Source organism: Suncus etruscus, chromosome 5 (genome assembly GCF_024139225.1).
Source record: "Suncus etruscus isolate mSunEtr1 chromosome 5, mSunEtr1.pri.cur, whole genome shotgun sequence".
In the NCBI taxonomy this organism is placed as follows: Eukaryota; Metazoa; Chordata; class Mammalia; order Eulipotyphla; family Soricidae; genus Suncus; species Suncus etruscus.
This window is the reverse complement of record NC_064852.1, coordinates 57645889-57666811: the sequence shown is the minus strand read 5'-3', so window position 1 is coordinate 57666811 and position 20923 is coordinate 57645889. Positions and strand designations below refer to the sequence as shown.

The following is a 20923-nucleotide window of genomic DNA, read 5'->3' as shown; positions in this document are numbered from 1 at the left end:
GTGAAATTTGTAGACAGGCTTTCATTTGCTATTTTATAAATAATATTAGTTTTATTGCCTTTGAGCATTTCATATTTTCTTACAAAATTTCTTTATATATCCTACATTCATAACCTTGCTTAATGGTTTTCCTCTAAATACTTTGGTAGGCTATTTGAAGTTTATTGAATAACCTAATATTTCCTACATTCTCCTTGGTTATTACCCACTGATCACCTAAAATAACTCTATGGATATAATCTAAGCAGTAAAATAGTATATACTGTATTTTCCGGCGTATAAGACGACCCCCTAATTTTGCAGTTAAAGCATGGGTTTAGGCCTATATTCACTGTATCAGACGTTAGAACGTTCCTGTACTGCAACTGTATGTACCACAGTGAGCCAATCACAACAAGCAAAGGTTCAAAGGTTATACTGTAATTGACGACATGTAAGACAAGCTCCTTACCTGCTATATTTCACTTCAGCATTAAGCGCCCTTTTCCTTCACATTTTCTCCAACACTGGTGGTTCTTCTTTTTGATGATTGCCAGTCTCAGGTGTGAGGTGGTGATATCTCATTTTTCACATGTCTTTTTGTATTTCTTCTTTGAGTAAATTTCTGTTCATTTCTTCTCCTTTATTGATAGGGTTGGGTATTTTTTTTGTAGAATTCTACTAATGTTTTATATATTTTCGATATTAACCCTTTATTGGATGAGTGATGAACAAATAATTTCTTCCAATCTATGAGCTATTGTATTCTTGGCATCATTTTCTTTAAGGTGCAGAAGGATGCTCAAGGCAGTAGAAACAAAGAGCAAAAGAGAACTGGTCTTCAGTGGAACACTTGCCACTGGGGAGAGAATGTGGAGGGATAAGTTAGGGAAGAGAACAATAGGAGAATGATGAAAAGGAAATGTATCTACCAGGGAGGCTGGAGGACTGAAGGGAAACTGGTTTCATTGGTAAAGCAATTGATATTGGAACATTATAGACCTGAATTTCAGTTCAAAACTTTTTAGTTTTGTAGTTCATGGTGATTCAATATATTAAAAAAATAAAAATAACATCTTGTTTTGAAATGATATTTAAAAAAATATAGAGTTGGGAACAACTTAAGTCTAGTGTATGCCTAGCATGTAACAGATCATGACTTCTGTCATCAACACTTTATGATTCCTTAAGCAACCACTAGCTGTTAGTGATTCCCCCAAGCCCTACTGTATGTGGCCCTGGTGACTCCAGAGCACTGCTGGCAGTTGAAGCATCAACCTGCAGGCCAAGCATCATTGAGAAAGGCTCCAGATCTCCCATGTACAACTGGGTGAGGTCTCTAAAATGAAATCATAGTAATAGAGATAATTTAGCAAATCATTATACTTCTGGATAATAGATTAAAATTTGAATATGATGAGTTGGTAATTTAGATGTTTAGAGGTCTTAAATCTTTTTTAGAGAAAATAAGGAGAATATTTCTTATAATGTATTATGAATATATTTTAGAATATTAAAATTTATATTTCAGTTTCTATGTTCTTGATTTTAATCAGTATTGATAAAAAATGAAGCCACTATAAAGTAAAATAATAGTATATGTAAATATAATAAAATTAGTTGGTTCAAAATAGAGGGCAAATAGAGAAATTTAATTGAATAGAAACTATATTTTATAAAAAGGGCTGGAGCAATAGTACAATGAGTAGGGTTCTTGTCTTGCACACATTCAATGCAGGTTTGATCCCTAGCAACTCATGGCAGGTGTTCTCAAATTTTTTAAACGGTGTCAGTTCACTGTCTCTTAGACTGTTGGGAGGGCAGAACAATAGTGTAAAAAAATACTACAGGGGCCGGAGAGATCGCACAGTGGTAGGGTATTTGTCTTGCATGCAGCTGACCTGGAACAGCTGACCTGTGTTCGCCTCCTGGCATTCTATATGGTCCCCCGAACCAGCAGTGATTTCTGAGTACAGAGCCAGGAGTAACCCCTGAGGGCTATTAGGTGTGGCCCCAAAACAAACAAATAAACCCCAAAACATTTATGAACAAATTTCTATATTGCACATCTTATTTTAATGTAAAAAAACCAAATGGGAATAAATACAATACTTAAAATGAAGAACAAGTAAAGTTAAATAAACAAACTTAGCTGTATTTCAATGGGAACTATGGACTTGCCTGTGATGGTTCATGGTTTGAGGACCCCCTGTCCAAGACTGAGAGGAGAAGGTCAAGAGACAGAAGGAGGGGAGTTGAGAGAGTGTGGTGCACATATCACGCATGCAAACTGTGGGCCCGGGACTGTCAGCTGCTGAGCAGGACAGGCAGTGGTGGCAAAAATACCTAGCAGGCTGGATAAACGTCCTTGGCGGGCCATGTGTGGCCCTCATGCTGTAGTTTGGGAACTGAAATATGGTCTCTCAAGCCCACCAGGAGTGATTGCTAAGTGCATGGCCAAGAGTAACCCTTGAGCACCACCAGGTGTGCCCCCATCCCTCAAAAGGAAATAAAGGAAACTTAAAGCAGAGGTGGGCTTCAATACTTATAATTAAATAAATTAAAATTGTAATGGACAGATACTAAAAATGATAAATTGTGTTGTATAAGCAAAATCTTAGAGATGGAAAGTAGCACTATTAAGTTGAACAATATCAGATGTCAAAATTGTATAGGGAAAATGGGAAGTATGCATTTAAAAATTAAGATGGGTTTCAGTTTTATAAAAGTATTTGGTTATATTATTGGTTACATGTTTTAGCTATCAGTTGATTTTCAAATCCTTTTTTTTTTAACCCCTCTCTCCCACACACTCCTTTTTATATTTCAAAAGGACCTGGGAAGGCGTGAATTACACTTTTATCTTTTGATCTTTGTGTATCCTTTTCTTGAAACAGTATCTAGCACAGTGTTAGATTTTAAATAAGCATATACTGAATGAGTTAATGAACAAATTCTTAAATCCTATTGATTCTTACAGGTTCCATTTGGTCTCTTGTTGGAGCCATGCTCTATGCTGTTTATATTGTTATGATTAAAAGAAAAGTAGACAGAGAAGATAAGTTGGATATTCCAATGTTCTTTGGTAAGATTATGTTTAACTTTTTAAGGATTTCTGTATGTCTTAAGATTTTTGTTTTGTATTGTTGGAGGAAATAAGGGGCCTTTATCTCACTTCCTTGTGATTTTATTTTTAAACATTTTACATTTTAACTATATTTCTAACAATTCACAATAGGAAAATTTATACTACAGATATATTCTTATATGCTTATAAATAGCATACCTATCCTATCCATAGAAAATTATTTGACTGATATATTCAAAATGCAAACAACATATTAGAAGGAATTCATTTACCTCACATTATAGAAATAGGTATTTCTTCATTGGTTCACAACTGTTTAGAACAAGAGAAATTATGCTTGGATTACACAATCTTTAAAATGTAACAGTTTATGTCTTTCTGAAAGGAAGAAAGAATCCCTTCCTTCTGGCTATGTCCCAGCAGCCTCTATACCCTATTTTGGCATATCATAGCCCCAGCCACATCTCCTAAATCTCTGCTGGCTCCCCAGCCCTCCCTGCACAACAGGAGCAGAGCAAACGTTTTGGAGAAGGTGTGTAGAAGCCCCCCAAGTGACAATAGTAACATCCAGAAGCTTAGCCAGCAACAACCAGTCCTGTACAATCTTTGAAAATGACTTTAATGATACCATATTGAGGATTTTTAATGAACTCAAAGAAACTATAATAAGAAATGACAAATAGGTGATGTAAAAAACTCAATAGAAGGGGGCCGGGCGGTGGCGCTGGAGGTAAGGTGCCTGCCTTACCTGCACTAGCCTTGGACGGACCGCGGTTCGATCCCCCGGCGTCCCATATGGTCCCCCAAGCCAGGAGCAACTTCTGAGCGCATAGCCAGGAGTAACCTCTGAGCGTCACCGGGTGTGACCCAAAAACCAAAAAAAAAACAAAAACAAAAACAAACAAAAAAAAACAATAGAAAATCTGAGCATCAGAGTAATGGCAGCTGAAGAAAAGATTGAAGAGATCTAAAATAAGATTTAGGAAACTTAGAAAACAACAGAAATGGAAATAAGTCTGAAATCAAACTTGGATCCTTGATACATGTGTTCTTGACTACTGTATTTGCCGGCGTATAAGACGACCCTTTCTGAGTGTAGAGCCAGGTGTAACGCCTGAGCACTGCCGGGTATGACCCAAAATCAAAAAAAGAAAAGAAAAGAAAAATGTCAAGTTTACTCTTATCACAAAAATGCACATAGGTGTTAGGTGTTACTTGACAGGCATTTTTCATATGTGACAGGATATTACAGTATTATTACATTATAAACAATGTTGATTGAAATTTAAGAAATAGTAATTGGGACTGGGATAGGAGGGTTCTTTAGACATAAAGATGAGAGCACAGAGTAGAGCAGAGAACAGTGAGTAGATCATTTTAGATAAAACAGAAAAGTATTCTGAACAGACAATGAGTTAGTCCAAATTATTTGGTCTTTAGGCCTAAGGTTGTTAGCTGTGTGATTCTTCTAGACTTTGTAGTTCAACTGTTAGAAAATAGACTTAGGTTTTATTTTATTTTTGTTGTTTTGATTTGGGCCCATACCTGGAGATGCTCAAAACTTATTACTGGCTCTGCACTCGGGAAACACTCCTAGTTGTGCTTGGGGAACCGTATGGAATGTCAGGAATCAAACAGTAGTGTTCAAGACGAGCACCCGACTATCTCTCCAGAGTCTTGACCTAGTTTTTTTTTTTAATACTAAAAAAAATAATTAATTTAAGCATCACGGTTGCAAACATGTTCATAGTTGAGTTTGTCATAAGATATACATTCTTCTTCATCAGTGCAACTTTCCCACCATGAATGTTCTCATCTCCATCTTCCCCTACTGCCTGCCTGTCTTCAGAACAGGCATTCTATTTCTCTCTCACTGCCATTGTCCTGGTAGTGGTTAGCATCATTACTTCTCTAACTGCACTCCTTACTCTTTATAGGAAGCTTCATATCATGGACTGGTCTTTCTGGCCCTCATCTCTGTTACCTCCGGGTATTATTACTATATCATTTTTTAAATTTTCTTAATTTGCACAGATGAGTGAGACTATTCTATGTCTATCCCTCTTCCTTTGACTCATTTCATGACTACATTTTTCCAAACAGCTACATAGTATTCAATTGTGTATATTTACCACAGTTTCTTTAGCCACTCATTTTTATGTTTGAAACGTTGGTTGTTTTCAGATTCTGGCTATTATAAATAGCACTGCAATGAACATAGGAGTACAGAGAGCATTTTTGTATTATGATTTTGTGTTCTTAGCCTATATCCCTTGGAGTAGTATTGCTGGATCATATGGATCTCTAGTTCCAGTTTTATTGAAGATCCATATTGTTTTCCAGAAAGGCTGGACTAAATGGCATTCCCACTAGTAGTCAATGAGAGTTTCTTTCTCCCCACATCCACGCCTGCAGTGGTTCTTGTTCTTTGTGATGTGTGGCAGTCTCTGTAGCATGAAATACCTCTTTGCTGTTTTGATTTGCATCTCCTTGATGTTTAGTGATGTGGAGTATTTATTCATGTGCCTTTTGGCTATTTCTATTTTTTTGGGGAAATGTCTGTTCACTTCTCTCTATTTTTTAATGGGGTTAGTTATTGTTATTGTTAAGTTCTGTCAATATCTTGTATATCTTAGATATTAGCTTCTTATCTGATGGATATTAGGTGAATAGTTTCTCCTATTCTCTCGGTGGCCTTTTTTTCCTAGTCACTATTTCCTTTGAGGTGCAGGAGCTTCTCAGTTTAATGTAATCCCATTTGTTTATCCGTGCTTCCACTTGTTTGGATAGTAATTTTTTTCTCCTTGAAGATGCCTTTAGTCCCAATGTCATGGAATGTTTTGCCTATATCTTCTTCTTTATACCTTATAGTTTCAGGTCTGATCTCAAGGTCTGTATCAAATCTTTTGATTTGACCTTTGTGCAAAGGTTAAATAGAAGTCAGAGTTTTTTTTGTGTGTGTAGCTGACAGTTACAGCTGTTACAGTTTTTGTGTAGCTGACAGTTACAGAACAGCAGACAGCTTTTTCAATACCACTTTTTGAAGAGGCTTTCCTTGTGCCATTTTGTGTTTTTCCCCCTTTATCAAATATTAAGTGATCGTATGTCTGGGGAACATTCTCTTAATACTCAAGTCTTCCAGTAATCTGAGTGTCTGTCTTTATACTAATACCATGCTATTTTAGTAACTATTGCTTTGTAGTATAATTCAAAGTTGAGGAAAGTGATGCCTCCCATCTTCTTTTTCCTAAGGATTGCTGTAGCTATTGGTGGCATTTATTGTTCCAAGAGAATTTCAGGAGTATTTGATCCACTTCTTTGAAGAATGCCATGAGTATCCTTAGAGGGATTGCTTTAAATCTATACAGTGCTTTGGGAAGTATTGCCATTTTAATGATATTAATCCTCCCAATCCATGAACAGGGTATCTGTCTCCATTTCCTTGCGTCCTCTTTTATTTCTTGAAGCAGTGTTTTGTATTTTTCTTTGTATAAGTCCTTTACCTCTTTAGTTAAGTTGACTCCAAAGTACTTGAGTTTTTGTGGCCCTATTGTGAATGGGATTGTTTATTTTTAATATCTTACTTTTTTGTATATAAGAAGGCTATTGATTTTTGTGCATTAATTTGTAGCCTGCCACTTTACTATACAAAACTCTTATTTCTAGAAGCTTTTTGGTAATCTTTATAATTTTCTAAATACATGACTTAATCCCTCCTAAAGGTCACCACAAAGAGTGGTGAGTGCAGTTAGAAAAATAACTACACTGAGAACTGTCATAGCAATGTCAATCAATGAATGAAGAAAGTAGAAAGCCTGTCTTGAATACAGGCGGGAGGTGGGGAGGAGGGAGATGGGGAGCATTGGTGATGGGAATGTGGCACTGGTGAAAGGGGTGTTCTATTTATGACTGAAACTCAACTACAATCATGTTTGTGATCATGGTGTTTAAATAAATATATTATTTAAAAAATAAATAAAAATTTAAAAAAAATTAAAAAATGAAACAATATTAAGTAATATTAATAAATTTCTACTAAAAGATAGGGGGAAAAATGACAGTGAGTGAGAAAAGCTGGTTAGAGATGTATTTTTATTATTCTGTTAGCTTCAGGTACTACTGAAGTTTGGCTGTGTTCTTAAGAGGGAAGAGTAGGAGGGAAGAAGAAGCGGGCAGGACCAGGTAGTAAACTTAGAATTTGCCTGAGCTCATTGCCTTCATATCAGCTGGTGACTCCTCCATTAGTCCTTGGTTGCAGCGGTGCATGTTGGTTAAAAGTTACAACTTGCAGGGAAAGTCAGTCTGTGCTTTCCAAGACAATGCTTAGAAGAGGTAGGTGACTTTGAGTCCTTAGCAACACACAGAGGAAAAGTTTGTATTACAGTTCTGTTAAGATCTAACTATGTCATGAATACTATCTTATTAGTTAGCAGCTAATATGTATTTGTATTGAAAATTTACTTTAAGAAAGCTACTATTTACCTAGTAGACATTAGTATGTAATATTAATTCTATAGGAAGTACAATAAAATTACTGTAAAATTCTAGATATATTTCTATAGAATTAATTATAAAACTACAACAGAATTACTGTAAAACACACTAAGAGTTATAGCTATAAGAAAATAAATATACAAGGGAAATATTGAAATTCCCATTAATTCTTTTGAGATAGTCTGAGTAGGGGATAAGATCCAGGGCACATTTTTTGTCCTGCACGTGTTCCTTTGGAGTCTTAGAAATGGTTTGTAGCAGTCAGGGATCAGGTAGTGTCCTCGAGCTGGGGATCCCTCTGGAGCTGAATCTGGTAGTGAGCAACAGTTCATATTGAGGGGAGGTGGAAGAAAAAATGTCACAAAGAATGAATCATCAAGAGCGGTGGCTGCAGCTCATGATAGGGTGAGAGATGGGTGGCTTTGAGGGTGTCCTTTCATTTTGGGAGCCAGGTGGCAGTTTACTGGGGCAGGGGAATGTCACAGTTCTTGAGGAGTTAAGAACTGAGGGTTAAGAGGGTTAAATAGGAAGAGATAAGGATTGAAGATAAGGATTGAAGAGGTGGGAGGATAGTAGTTTTATAGGGTGGTGAATGGGGAGGGAGAGGGATAATATATAAGAGGGCTTTAAAAATGTTCTGTTTATGACTGAAACCCAACTATAACCATGCCTATAATTATGGTGCTTAAATAAAGATTTTATAAAAAAAAAAACAAAACACAAAAATAAATAAGATAAATGAAAAAAACTTTTTAAATGGGGCGGGGCATCTAAGACTTTTCTAGGCTTTTCATCAATGATGAAGATAAACTTCACCAAACTTCACTAAATGAAGTTTTCAGGGTTAGATTGTGCATGGAGCATTTTAGGATAACCAAAATTTTTATGTCTAGAGTACTAGCTATGGTAGTGAGCACTATGAGAGGAGCCTACCTTATAAAGTATCATCTACTGTGTCTTGTACATCAAGGTTCTTTTCCTGAAAGAAAACTGACAGTGTGGGCATTATGAAATAATAGTAGCATAGCTTGAATTGAAAAAGAGAAAAAGGGGGAAGTTAATAGTAATTTTCAAAAACATACTTAATCAGTGGGGCCTGTGACAAGTCTATTGTGTGCCATTGTCTATTTCAGTGGTCTCTATAGTCAGAAGCTTTAGATTATAGTACAGACATAAATAAATGGAAATGGGTAAATTTGAGTATTTGTCAAGACATTGTCATAATGAGTATTGTATTTGGAGTCTAATATGATGGAGCACTGAATTGCGAAATTAGGGTGTCTAACCTCTATCTCCAAGAACCTCTGTGGACAAAGAAATTGAGGAGTTATTTTATACATAGTAAAATTGAGGCACTGAAACATAGTGAGCATTGTAGTAGGAGTTTCTGGCTTCCAATCATATCCTGCACCTGATTCGGTAGATAAAAACATTAGAACATTTTTATAGGCCTTTGTAGTGAGAGGTTGATTGATTGGACAACTGTTCAATCTAAACAGTTGTTTTCATTGTTGCAGCTTTCTTTATAGTATGAAAGAGAGTAAAGGCTTTGTGTTTCTCCACTTCTGCTTGATTTGTTCCCTTCTCGCTATCCCCTGGCACCTATGGTGTTCAGAGTATCTGCCCTTTAGACCATTGTGTTTCCATTGTGGAGGTATTCTAAATACCACAATATAAGTGCTATCATTCTGTATTTATCCTTTTTCTTCTGGCTTACTTTAACATATTTTCTAGTTCCATCTATGTTGCTGCAAATTGCATGATTGTATCATTTATACTCCTATATAGTATCCCATTGTGTATATGCTCCACATCTTCATGATTCACTCATCTGTTGTTAGACATCTAGGTTGATTCCAAGTCTTAGCTATTTTACTGAATATTGTATTGAATAGTGATGTGCATACATACTTTTGGATGAATGACTTTCTATCCTGGTGATAGATACCCAGTAGAGGGATTGCTGGGTCATATAGCAACTCAATTTGAGTTTAGTGAGAACCCTCCATATGATTTTTCATAGGGGTTGAACCAGGCAGCATTTCACCTGCAATGGATGAGAGTTCCTTACCACATCCCCACCAACAGAAATTGTTCCCATTACTTTAGATATGTGCCATCCTCACTGGTGTATGATGGTGCCTCATTGTTGTCTTGATTTGGATTTTCCTAATGATAAGTAATGCTGAACAGGTTTTCATTTGGCTATCTGTTGGTCTTCTTTAGAGAAATATCTGTTCATTTCTTCTCCATTTTTTGACATTTTTAGGTTTTGTAGAGCTAACTTTTTTGAATTCTTTGTATATCCTAGATATCACACCTTTATCTGATGTGTTGAATGCAAAATTTTTTCGCCATTTCATTAGCTATCTTCTACTTTTAGCCTGTGTTTCTTTTGCTATACAGAAACTTTTTAGTTTGATGTAGTCCCATTAATTTAGGTTTTATGCTATAGTTCTTTCCATTGGCATTCTATCATCAAAGACTTTTTGTTTGTTTGTTTGTTTGTTTTGTCCATTCATATGTTGTTCCAGGTTTAGGAGCATAAAGCTTTTCATATTTTTCTGGCTCTATATTTGGTGCATAAATGTTGATCAGAGTTAGTACTTTTTGGTCTAATGTTCCTGATTAATAAGTAATGTCCATCTTTGTCTCTGTATCTTTTTCACCTCTTGGATTTGTATAGCTATCTCTTTCCAGAGAATGGGAACATTCTCTGCTATTATTTCCCTCACTACTTATTCTTCCTCTTTCCCTTATTGCTCCCCTCCAGGTATTTCTATAAGTCATAGATTATTTCTTTTGTCTTTGTTGATTAAGTAACATATTTTCTCCCAGTGTTTTGTCTCTCACTGTCCTTTTGTAATGCTATTAACTTTTTTCTGTCCTAGATTTTATGTGTATTGTTCAATTATGTCCCAGACCTAATTAAGTATCATGTTTAACACTTAAAATTTGGAAAATTGAGCCCTTAAAGAGGTTCTGTGTCTTGCCTAAGGTTTTCACTATTCATGAATTATGGGCCTGCCGGGGCAATCCAGAATAGTCATGGGTTTTAACTACATACACTTTCAATTATTAAATGTTACAGTTTTTTCTACAAATAGCTGGTCTGTTTTTAGTTATATGTTGAATAATCATTGTCTTTTTATAAACTTCGAGGAAGGGAAGAATTAAAAATTTCACCCTTTATTGGGTGGGAGAGAGAGTTCAGAGGGTAGGGTATTTGCCTAGCATGGAGTCAAACCCTGGTTTAATCCCCAGTTTTCCTTATGGTTCCAGCAGTGCCAGAAAAAAGCCCAGAGCACTGACTAGTCCAGTCAAAAAACAAACAATAAGCAAATGAAAGAGAACAAAAATTTTACCTTTTTTAGAACCTTATTCCATATTCCTACAATAGTTCAGGTTTTTCAAAGATAAATATAACTTGAATAAGAGGGAAAATTCATCCAGTGACATGAATTAAGTTGAATATACAAACATACCTATTTTTTTAAAGTTTAGTGACAGTTATATTAAGGTTAACTACTATTATAAATTTAGTGTATGATTATGGACTTTTGTCTTTTTCTTTTTACATGTTCAGGTTTTGTAGGTCTGTTTAATCTGCTGCTGTTATGGCCAGGTTTCTTTTTACTACATTATACTGGATTTGAAGACTTTGAATTTCCCAATAAAGTAGTATTAATGTGCATTATCCTTAATGGTCTTATTGGAACAGTTCTCTCAGAATTCCTGTGGTTGTGGTATGTATTTATTACACTATTATTTATTTATTACACTATTATTAATCATGAGTTTGTGGTTTTTTTTAAGTATGTTTAAATCTTTTAATTCTGTTTCCTAATGATTTTCTGTGTACTTCTTTTCATGGAAACAGGAACTTTATTTCTATTTTTTAATTCCTATATACCAATTTTGTAGTTTAAAGCTTTGCATATAGAGGAAGCCCACCAAATATTTGTTGAATGAATGAAAAAATATGAATATAATTTTAAAGGTGTTTTAGAGAGTAGATTGTTATGCAGATAAAAGGCATCATTATCTAATGAACATTCAGACATAATGACATATATACAAATAGGAGTTCCAAGTTAGAATTATTTAAATATTCTTGTTTATTTATAAACTGTCAAGAGTCTGATTATTCATAGATATTTTTGTTTTATTCTCAGGACTTTTTGTATAGATGAGATAAGATATATAAATCCTAAACAAATTAATGTCAGATTCCACAGTATTTTAAACATCAAATGTGAACATTAACTCTTATGAAAATATTAAAATAATAAATGCAAATCATGACTAATTTAAAAAAAAAAAAAGATAGTAAATAAAATAGTCCTAAAATAGTTTGAAGTCAGTATCATATATGGGGTTTAAGAAAGCTTTTAGGTGTTTTTCTCTTTATTTGATTCTTAAAAAAGGGAAAGCTGAGTGAACTAAGCACATACTTTACATTCAAGAGACCCAGGTTTGATCTCTTCTATCCCAGCCCCAATACAAAAAGGGAACATAAATTGTACTTAAATTTCTATGAATTTTATCATATGCCAGTTAAGTCTATTAAAAAATTTCCCTTTGCTAAAGATTTTAACAATACTGGTTTTTTAAGTATTCTTTCCTACATTTTTTCTTCTTTCCTAATATCTTCTATAGTTACCCCTTTTCATGTAGTACTTAAAATTTTATTTTGTGCCATGAATTTATACACACTTACTTTATATTCTTTTGCAGAGCAAAACACTGGTTATCAGGATCTACTTGCTCATTTTTCTTTGTTTTAAGTTACACATTATATATTTTATTAATGTGTCTCTTGTTTTTCATGTTCTCTTGTCACATCATTCTTCGCTTTCATTTATCTTCTCACTATTGGTTTTGGACAGATAGAAATATTTACTTTTATATTTTGATTGAAATTAGGTAGTAATAAATTTTTAACTTTGGGGACTTGAAAGATAGTTTAGCAGGTAGAGAGTTAGCCTTGAAAAGTAGATTTAGGTTCAATCTCCAGTATCCCATATGGACAAAGAGTCTGCCAGGAGTCATTCCTGAGTACAGAGCTAGGAGTAAGCCCTTAGCACTGCCAGGCGTGGACCCTCCCACCTTCCCAAATTATTTTTAATATTTCAGCCTTTTCCCACTAGAGAAGCTTGTGTTTCTCATAAATATTTCTTTCTTTTTTTTTCTATCTCTTTCTCTCTGATTTCTATGAATTTTTTTAAATCTATTTTGGGAGGAAAAAAATTCTTAAATCAAATTTGACTGCACTTTTATGTCACTTTTTAGTGACCTATATTCTGTGTCTAATTTTGTACTTGCTCTATTTCATATTCTCTGGTTTTCGTTTAAATTAGAAAATTTCAAAGCATATTTATACATTTTCAAAAATAAGAATAGAGAAGAGTTTATTTAGTATGATCCTTATTACATTGAGATTCATGGTGAACATAGACTGTGCCATATACAGATTTAACTTTCTAAAATTAGAAGAGAGTAATTCAAACGGAAGTCTAAAAAATAAGAATCTCCTGGGGCCAGAGTGATTGCACATCAGTAGGATGTTTGCCTTGCACATGGCGACCTGGAGCAGACCCAGGTTTGATTCCAGGCATCCCACATAGTCCCCTGAGCCTGCCAGGAGAGAATTCTAGCACAGAGCCAGGAGTAACCCCTGAGTGCCACTGCGTGTGCCCCAAAACATAAATAAATAAAAATAAGAATTTCCTTCTACATTTCTTACTATTTTCCCCAGAGTAACCGCTGTTAACTTTAACCTTAGTATAAAATTTTTTGTACATACAGAAAAGTGTGCCAGTCTCTTCAGTTTTAATTTTTCTGATTTTTTAACATATAAATGGGAGCATACTGTAGATTTTGTTTTGTTATTTTTTAAATTTCCACCGATGGGTTATTTTTGTTTTTGTTTTGATTTGGTTTTGGTTTTGGTAAATCTTTATATATCAGCTTAAAATTTGTGTGTGTGTGTGTGTGTGTGTGTGTGTGTGTGTGTGTGTGTGTGTGTGTGTGTGTGTATTTGTTTTGGGTCAGATCGGCTCTATGCTCAAGAAATTGCTCCTGGCAGGCTCGGGGGACCATATGGGATGCTGGGATTCGAACCACCGTCCTTCCGCATGCAGGGCAAATGCCTTACTTCCATGCTATCTCTGGCCCTCAGCTTAAAATCTTAATATGTCACAATATAGATGAAAAAAATTTTAAGTTATTTTTGCCACCCCTGGTGATGATCAGGGCTTACTCCAAGCTTTCCAAGCTTTGTACTTAAGGATCACTCCTGACAGGTTCAGAAGTTCATATGGGATGCCAGGGATTGAATTTAGGTTGATCCTTTTCTTTTTTTTCTTTTTTCTTTTTTGGTTTTTGGGTCACACCTGGCAGTGCTCAGGGGTTACTCCTGGCTCCATGCTCAGAAATCACTCCTGGCAGGCTCGGGGGACCATATGGGATGTCGGGATTCAAACCACCGTCCTTCTGCATGCAAAGCAAACGCCCTATTTCTATGCTATCTTTCCGGCCCCAGGTTGATCCTTTTCAAGGCAAGCACCTTATCTGTCCAACCCCAACTCTTTTTTTTTTAAGCTTGATTTTTGTTCTGGAGGTCAAACACTGAAGTGCGTAAGGGTCACCAGAGTCACTTTCAACTTTGTGCAAGGAGCCCGTGTGATGCTAGAGATCAAAATTTTTTCATGCATGACATGCTCCATTACTTGAACTGCTTCCTGGATTCTCAGGGTAGTATTTTAATCTATTCTATTTCAAGCCATTATATAATCAAATGAAAAGAGTATAATACGTGCTACCAGTTCCTTACTGAAAGACATTTTAAGTTTCCAGTCCTTTGTTTTGAAAAAACATGCAATTAAGATATATATATATTTGTCTATTTGTATGTGTGTGTGTGTGTGTGTGTGTGTGTATAAGCTTTATGTAGGATATATTTGAGTCACACAGATTTCAAATATTTTAGGAACTTGCAGAGGGAATGTATTTTATATATTGATTATATGTGAGCATTTGTTATTGAATAGTTGAATTAAATTAGACCCTCAGAGTTATATGTTCTGGTGAAAATTCTCTTTAGCCTTACCTAGGTGAATTTTTTTTAAGACTTCAGTTTTTAGATATGCTAATATATATTTTGGTTTTTGGGTTACCCGGCAGTGCTCAGGAGTTACTACTCCTGACTCAGAAATCACTCCTGGCAGGCTCAGGGGACCATATGGGATGCCAGGATTCAAACCACCAACCTTCTGCATGCAAGGCAAATACCTAAACTCCTATGCTTATATTCTTACATATTTAGACTATTTAGGACAATAAAAGAAAGTTTATCAGAAACAAGTGAATATATCATTTTCTTAAAAGTCTGTGATATGATACACTTTTTTACAATTTAATATTTTTGGCTTTGTGGCCATATCAGGAGATACTCTGGAACTTCTTTCATCTGTGCTGTGCTTAGGGAATTGTTCCAAGTGGTGCTTAGTGTCCTGTGGTACCATGCAGAGTGTGCACTCAGGCCTTATTTTAAATGTCCTCCCCCTACCTTCATGATGTTAGGGATCAAATCCAAGACTTTACACATGTAAAGCCTGAGCTCTACCACTGAGCCACATCCTATACCCTGTCCTGCAATTTTAAGAAAGATGTTTTCTTTGTTCTCATTACAGAATCATTGAAACTGTTAACAGTTTCTGGGGCCAGAGAGATAGCACAGTGGTAGGGTATTTGCCTTGCACACAGCCGACCCAGGACGGACCCCAGGTTGATTCCCGGCATCCTATATAGTCCCCCGAGCCTGCCAGGAGCAGTTTCTGACTACAGAGCCAGGAGTAACCTATGAGTGCTGCCGGATGTGATCCAAAATAACAACAATTAAAGCAAAAACCAAAATTATCAACAGTTTCATAAAATATGTTAATGAAATGTATATCCAGAATTAAATTTTTTGTGTATTAGATCTTGAAAGTGAAAATGTTGTACTTTTATTTTGGATTTATTAAGATTTGAAGATAAACTTGAGGAATCATGTTGTCTCATATTCTGAAGCTTTCATTTTTATTTCTGATCTCCCTTCTGTATCATAAATAATATTTAATAAATGTGAGACTTACTTCTTTTAATACAGAAATATATATATTTTACTTTTGTTTTCTATTTAGGGGCTGCTTTCTTACCTCATCATTGATAGGCACACTTGCACTAAGCCTTACAATACCTCTCTCCATAATAGCAGATATGTGTATGCAGAAGGTAAGATGAACATCTTAGGACTATTATTGAAACATAGCTAATTAAAGTTATGGGAGTATGGTAAACTTAGTATAGTTTTGATTTCTAAGATAAGTCCAGAGATTATTTTTTACTATGTTAGTATTTATATAGATAGGTAGTATAGAAATAAAATTGTTTCCCAATAAATGTTAATTTCTTTCTGGATTTAGGAAGCATGGGCTCTTTCCCTCTTTTGTGAAACTCTACTCTGTTTTTTGGTAATATATTTGCAATGATAATATTGCAGAAAAGATAATCTGGGGTATACTTCCAACCATTGACTGATGTTCAGAGATTTACTCTAGCCATTTATCATTCATTTAATATCTATAAATTTTAAGCTCTCAAATATTATGTTAACGTGTTTCTGGGAATAAGTAATTTAGTGTAATTTGGTAGGACTACTTGAAGACACAAAGAAATAGAAAATATTTGACTGGAAGAAAGAAGCAGCCATCTTGATTCATCTAGATCTTGTTTATCTAGATATAGGCAACTAAGTAGCAGAGTATGACCAGAGAGGTATTAGAAACATGTAGGAAAAATGTACTTGGAATTTTATTCTAAAAATTACATAACCCCCCCCATACCACCTACACATTCATGCCTTCCTTCCTTCCTTCCTTCCTTCCTTCCTTCCTCCTTCCTTCCTTCCTTCCTTCCTTCCTTCCTTCCTTCCTTTCTTTTCTCTTTCTCCCTTCCTTCCTTCCTTCCTTCCTTCCTTCCTTCCTTCCTTCCTTCCTTCCTTCCTTTCTCTTTCTCTTTCTCCCTTCCTTCCTTCCTTCCTTCCTTCCTTCCTTCCTTCCTTCCTTCCTTCCTTCCTTCCTTCCTTCCTTCCTTCCTTCCTTCCTTCCTTCCTTCCTTCCTTCCTTCCTTCCTTCCTTCCTTTCCTTCCCTTTCCTTTCCTTTCCTTTCCTTTCCTTTCCTTTTCTTTCCTTTCCTTTCCTTTCCTTTCCTTTCCTTTCCTTTCCTTTCCTTTCCTTTCCTTTCCTTTCCTTCCCTTCCCTTCCCTTCCTTTCCTTCCTTTCCTTTCCTTTCCTTTCCTTTCCTTTCCTTTCCTTTCCTTTCCTTTCCTTTCCTTTCCTTTCCTTTCCTTTCCTTTCCTTTCCTTTCCTTTCCTTTCCTTTCCTTTCCTTTCCTTCCCTTTCCTTTCCCTTCCCTTCCCTTTTCCTTTCCCTTTCCCTTTCCCTTTTCCTTTTCCTTTCCCTTCCCTTTTCTTCCCTTCCCTTCCCTTCCCTTCCCTTCCCTTCCCTTCCCTTCCCTTCCCTTCCCTTTTCTTCCCTTTTCTTTTCTTTCTTTTTCTTTTCTTTTTTTTTCTTTTGGATTTTGGGCCACATCCAGTGATGCTCAGGGGTATACTCCTGGCTATGCGCTCAAGAAATCACTCCTGGCTCAGGGGACCATATGGGATGCTAAGGATCAAACCAGGTCTGTCCTGGATTGATCTCGTGCAAGGCAAACACCCTACTGCTGTGCTGTCACTCTGGCCCCCACACACAATGAGTTTCTAAGAGCACTTGAGTATATTTTATTAGATTGCTTATTGTGCTTGAAATAAATTGATTATTCAAACCTATTCTAGTTTGTGTTTCCTGTAAGAGAAGATAAGTATTCTGATTATATTTAGATCTATATTTAATTGTATTCAGGAATGATTGTTCCTGTTTATGGAAACTATATTAGAAGTTTTGGGGGGGCTGGAGCGATAGGGCATTTGCTTTGCATGCAGACAACCTGGGATGGACTCGGATTCAATTCCCAGCATTCCATATGGTCCCCAAGCCTTCCAGGAGTGATTTCTGAGCGTAGAGCCAGGAGTAACTCCTGATCACCTCCAGGTGTGCCCCCCCCATCCAAAACAAATAAATAAATAAATAAATAAACTTTAAAAAGTTTTGATTATGAAAAATTTACTAGATTAAGTACATGACAGATATTCCAGTACTTTGATAAAGACTTTTCAGTCTGTCTTCCTGACTGCTCTTTCCTGAATGTTCTCCAGCTGATGTGCCCCATGTGGGTGTAACAAGTCAACAGGACATGAATGTGCAAAGTTGGCAATGATTAAATTGTTCAGCATTGTGATGAGTCAGTCCCTCATTTGGGTGAAATTTTTGGCACAAAATTTCTTCAATGTGACAAGCAGTGCTGTGAAAATAGATATTTCCACTAGAGGGAGTACTGCTTCTGATTCTAAATCTTGACACTTATATTTTATGATTTAAAAGCACAACAACTACTTTCCTCCGTTTTTAAAGCTAGAGTTATAATTTTGAGGACAAATTATCAGTATGTTGCAGTGACATCTAAACAGTTAATTGGTGTAGGTTTCTGTGACATTTACTTTTCTCTCTAGGTGAATATAGATAATAAAAGATAAAGGTATGCTAGTAAAAGGGAAGAATAATTTGGGGAGATGGTTAACTTTATAGCATCTCATTTTTAGTTTTCCTGACAGCCCTGAGAAAATGATGCATAGGAGAGACAGACTTTGATGTCTAGAGACTCTTTACTGCTGAGGTGCATTTTTTGCTGCTTGTTTTTTTATCCTATTTATATTTCCTAGTAAAAATATTTATAGCCTTTACTTTGCTCAGCAATGTCTTGGAAATTTTTTATTTTTTAGTAGGTGATTAAGATATTTTTGACGATTGGGATTAGAAGTTGTTACTAATTATTGAAGTAAGGTTTAAAAGTTCCCTTGAAGAACTTGTAGTGATATCATGAGAATGTAATGTATTGCAGCTACAGAATATGATAGTCTTGAAAAATCTTGGCTTTGTTTTGGTTTTTTGGTGCTGAGGCTCAAACATGTCCCATGTATATAAGGCATGTGCTTTACTGTTAAGCCAGATCCCTGTCTTAAATATATTTTTATATTCTTTTAAAGTTTATTTCTGAAACCAAAGGGGAGAGGAATCAATTTGAAAACATGCAGAATTAATAGAAAAGAAATGGGCATTGTGATATGCAAAACAAAAAGTTAAAAGCTTCATAATTCAATTCTTGAATGTACTTCGCTTAGTAAAGAGCTTCCTTCTTGGCTCTCTTATGGGCCATTCTCCAAGAAAAATAGTTTTGTTGGTAATTTAAACAGTTGAAATTTTACATGGAAACCCGATCCTTGCTATTTAATATATTGTAATTATTTAATATAATTAATTCAATTAATGTCGATACTGAATATCATCTTTAGCATTTTCAACTGATCAGAATTTTCATAAATGAAAAATTATATTAAGAGGGGAAGATTGTGTTAGTGGTAACTATGGGTTCTTTTCCGTCTAGGTGCAGTTCTCATGGTTATTTTTTGCAGGTGCTATACCTGTATTTTTTTCATTTTTTATTGTAACTCTTCTTTGCCATTACAATAATTGGGATCCTGTCATGGTGGGAATCAGAAGAATTTTTGCCTTTGTATGCAGGAAACATCGAATTCAGAGGTAGGTGTAGTTCCCATATAAAAGGGGTTTTTAATGCTAAACTAATGGTACCTGAGGGATTTTTTTCTTTAGTCTATATATTTAAAGGTCTTTATGAAGAGTTGTTGAAAGATTATAATTTATATATCTACTATGCCAGATAAAATAACTTGTTGAGTTACTTTGAGTGATGATATAGATTCTTTTGCAACTAGTTTAAAATAAAAATAGATGCTTAACTATTTTGTTAATGCACTGCTGAAGGGGTGTGTTCTCTATGTGACTGAAACCCAACTACAATAATGTTTATTATAATCAAAGTGTTTAAATAAAGATATTTTAAAAAATAAAAAATGTATTGCTTTATACCAATTTCATAATAAAACATGTTAACATTGCGGACAATGTTACTTTTCCAGTTTCGTTTGGAGAACACTTTTTACAGGCTACTGTTAGAATAAACTTAAGGTGAGAGATTGTGAAAATCTTTCCCTAGAGTTATTTCCTACTGCACAACTTTATCTAGTAGAATTGAGTATTTTTAAGGGGTCATTCCAGTTCCAAAGCTTTCTTTACTTTGTTTAAAGGGTCCCAGAAGATAGTGAACAGTGTGAGAGTCTCATTCCTATGCACGGTGTTTCTCAGGAGGATGGAGCTTCTTAGCTGCTATTGTCTATAGTTCAGGTTTGTATGTCATTTTGCATTAGCATTGAATAAATACTAGTTGTTAATCTAATGCTTAGATACAGGATTGATTTACCGTATTAGTTATTTGAGAGAAAACATATATCCGAGGGTTAGGAATCAAAACTCCAGATCCTCTGACAATTTCTTAGCTTTCTTTTTTTTATTATGTATGTGGGTTTTTTTTTAATGTATAATGTAGTTACAAAAGATTTTTCTCATAATTTTGTTGAAGTATTGAATACCATCATTCCATTTAATGTTATACTTTGGAAAGTTTTTTCTGAGTTATAAAAGTTAGAAAAACTAATACTTTGAAGCATATTCATCTTTTTTCAATGCATGTATGTGTATTTTCTATAATTGGCATGTGCATATCCTAAATCTGACTGCTTTTTTTACTTAACTGCATTTAAGTAACTTGACTGTTTTAAAGAATTGGAACTATATTTTATAATTTATTATGACAGAATACATGGTAGTTTAAGCTTTATTGAATAAATATTTGAAAGACAATATGTCTTTGGCAATTATATAAAGAATTATATGTTTTATAATTAATTCTATGATAGATTACTGAAAATCTAGAGATTCAGATTTCTTCTGTAATAGCTTTGGTCAATTTATACTAAATCATTTCCTTACTGTAATTATGCTACTCCTCCCAACCCTCAATATTGAGTAGTTTCGGTAAAGTCTTTGCATTCAATTGCCTTTAAAGCTTAAAATTTACTTTATCTTCCGGTTCAGTTCACCTCTCACCTAAGGCTAATTGTTTTGGTTTTTATTCTGGCTTTTGCTTACCTCAGTTTTTATTCTAATTTTTCCTGTTGTGATGGTTATCGTCCACATAGTTTAAAAAGAGTTCTATAAGACTTTCTGGACCAAGCAGCTACTCCTGTTCTCATGACCTTTCCTCCTTTCAGACTTTTACCTTTATGAAGAGTCATTTTAAGAC

The 20923-nt window shown here is 35.1% G+C and overlaps 1 protein-coding gene across 1 annotated transcript in view; it reads left to right on the top strand.

Moving 5' to 3' along the window:
* Nucleotides 1-20923, top strand: part of SLC35F5 (solute carrier family 35 member F5) — a 49254-nt gene that overhangs the window by 26540 nt on the left and 1791 nt on the right. Inside the window, exons 11-15 of the mRNA XM_049773575.1 lie at nucleotides 2960-3064; nucleotides 11148-11307; nucleotides 15748-15838; nucleotides 19148-19302; nucleotides 19869-19965. Of these exons, the coding sequence (XP_049629532.1) occupies nucleotides 2960-3064; nucleotides 11148-11307; nucleotides 15748-15838; nucleotides 19148-19302; nucleotides 19869-19944 (587 nt within the window). The 3' untranslated portion in view covers nucleotides 19945-19965. The remainder of the gene's footprint in view (nucleotides 1-2959; nucleotides 3065-11147; nucleotides 11308-15747; nucleotides 15839-19147; nucleotides 19303-19868; nucleotides 19966-20923) is intronic.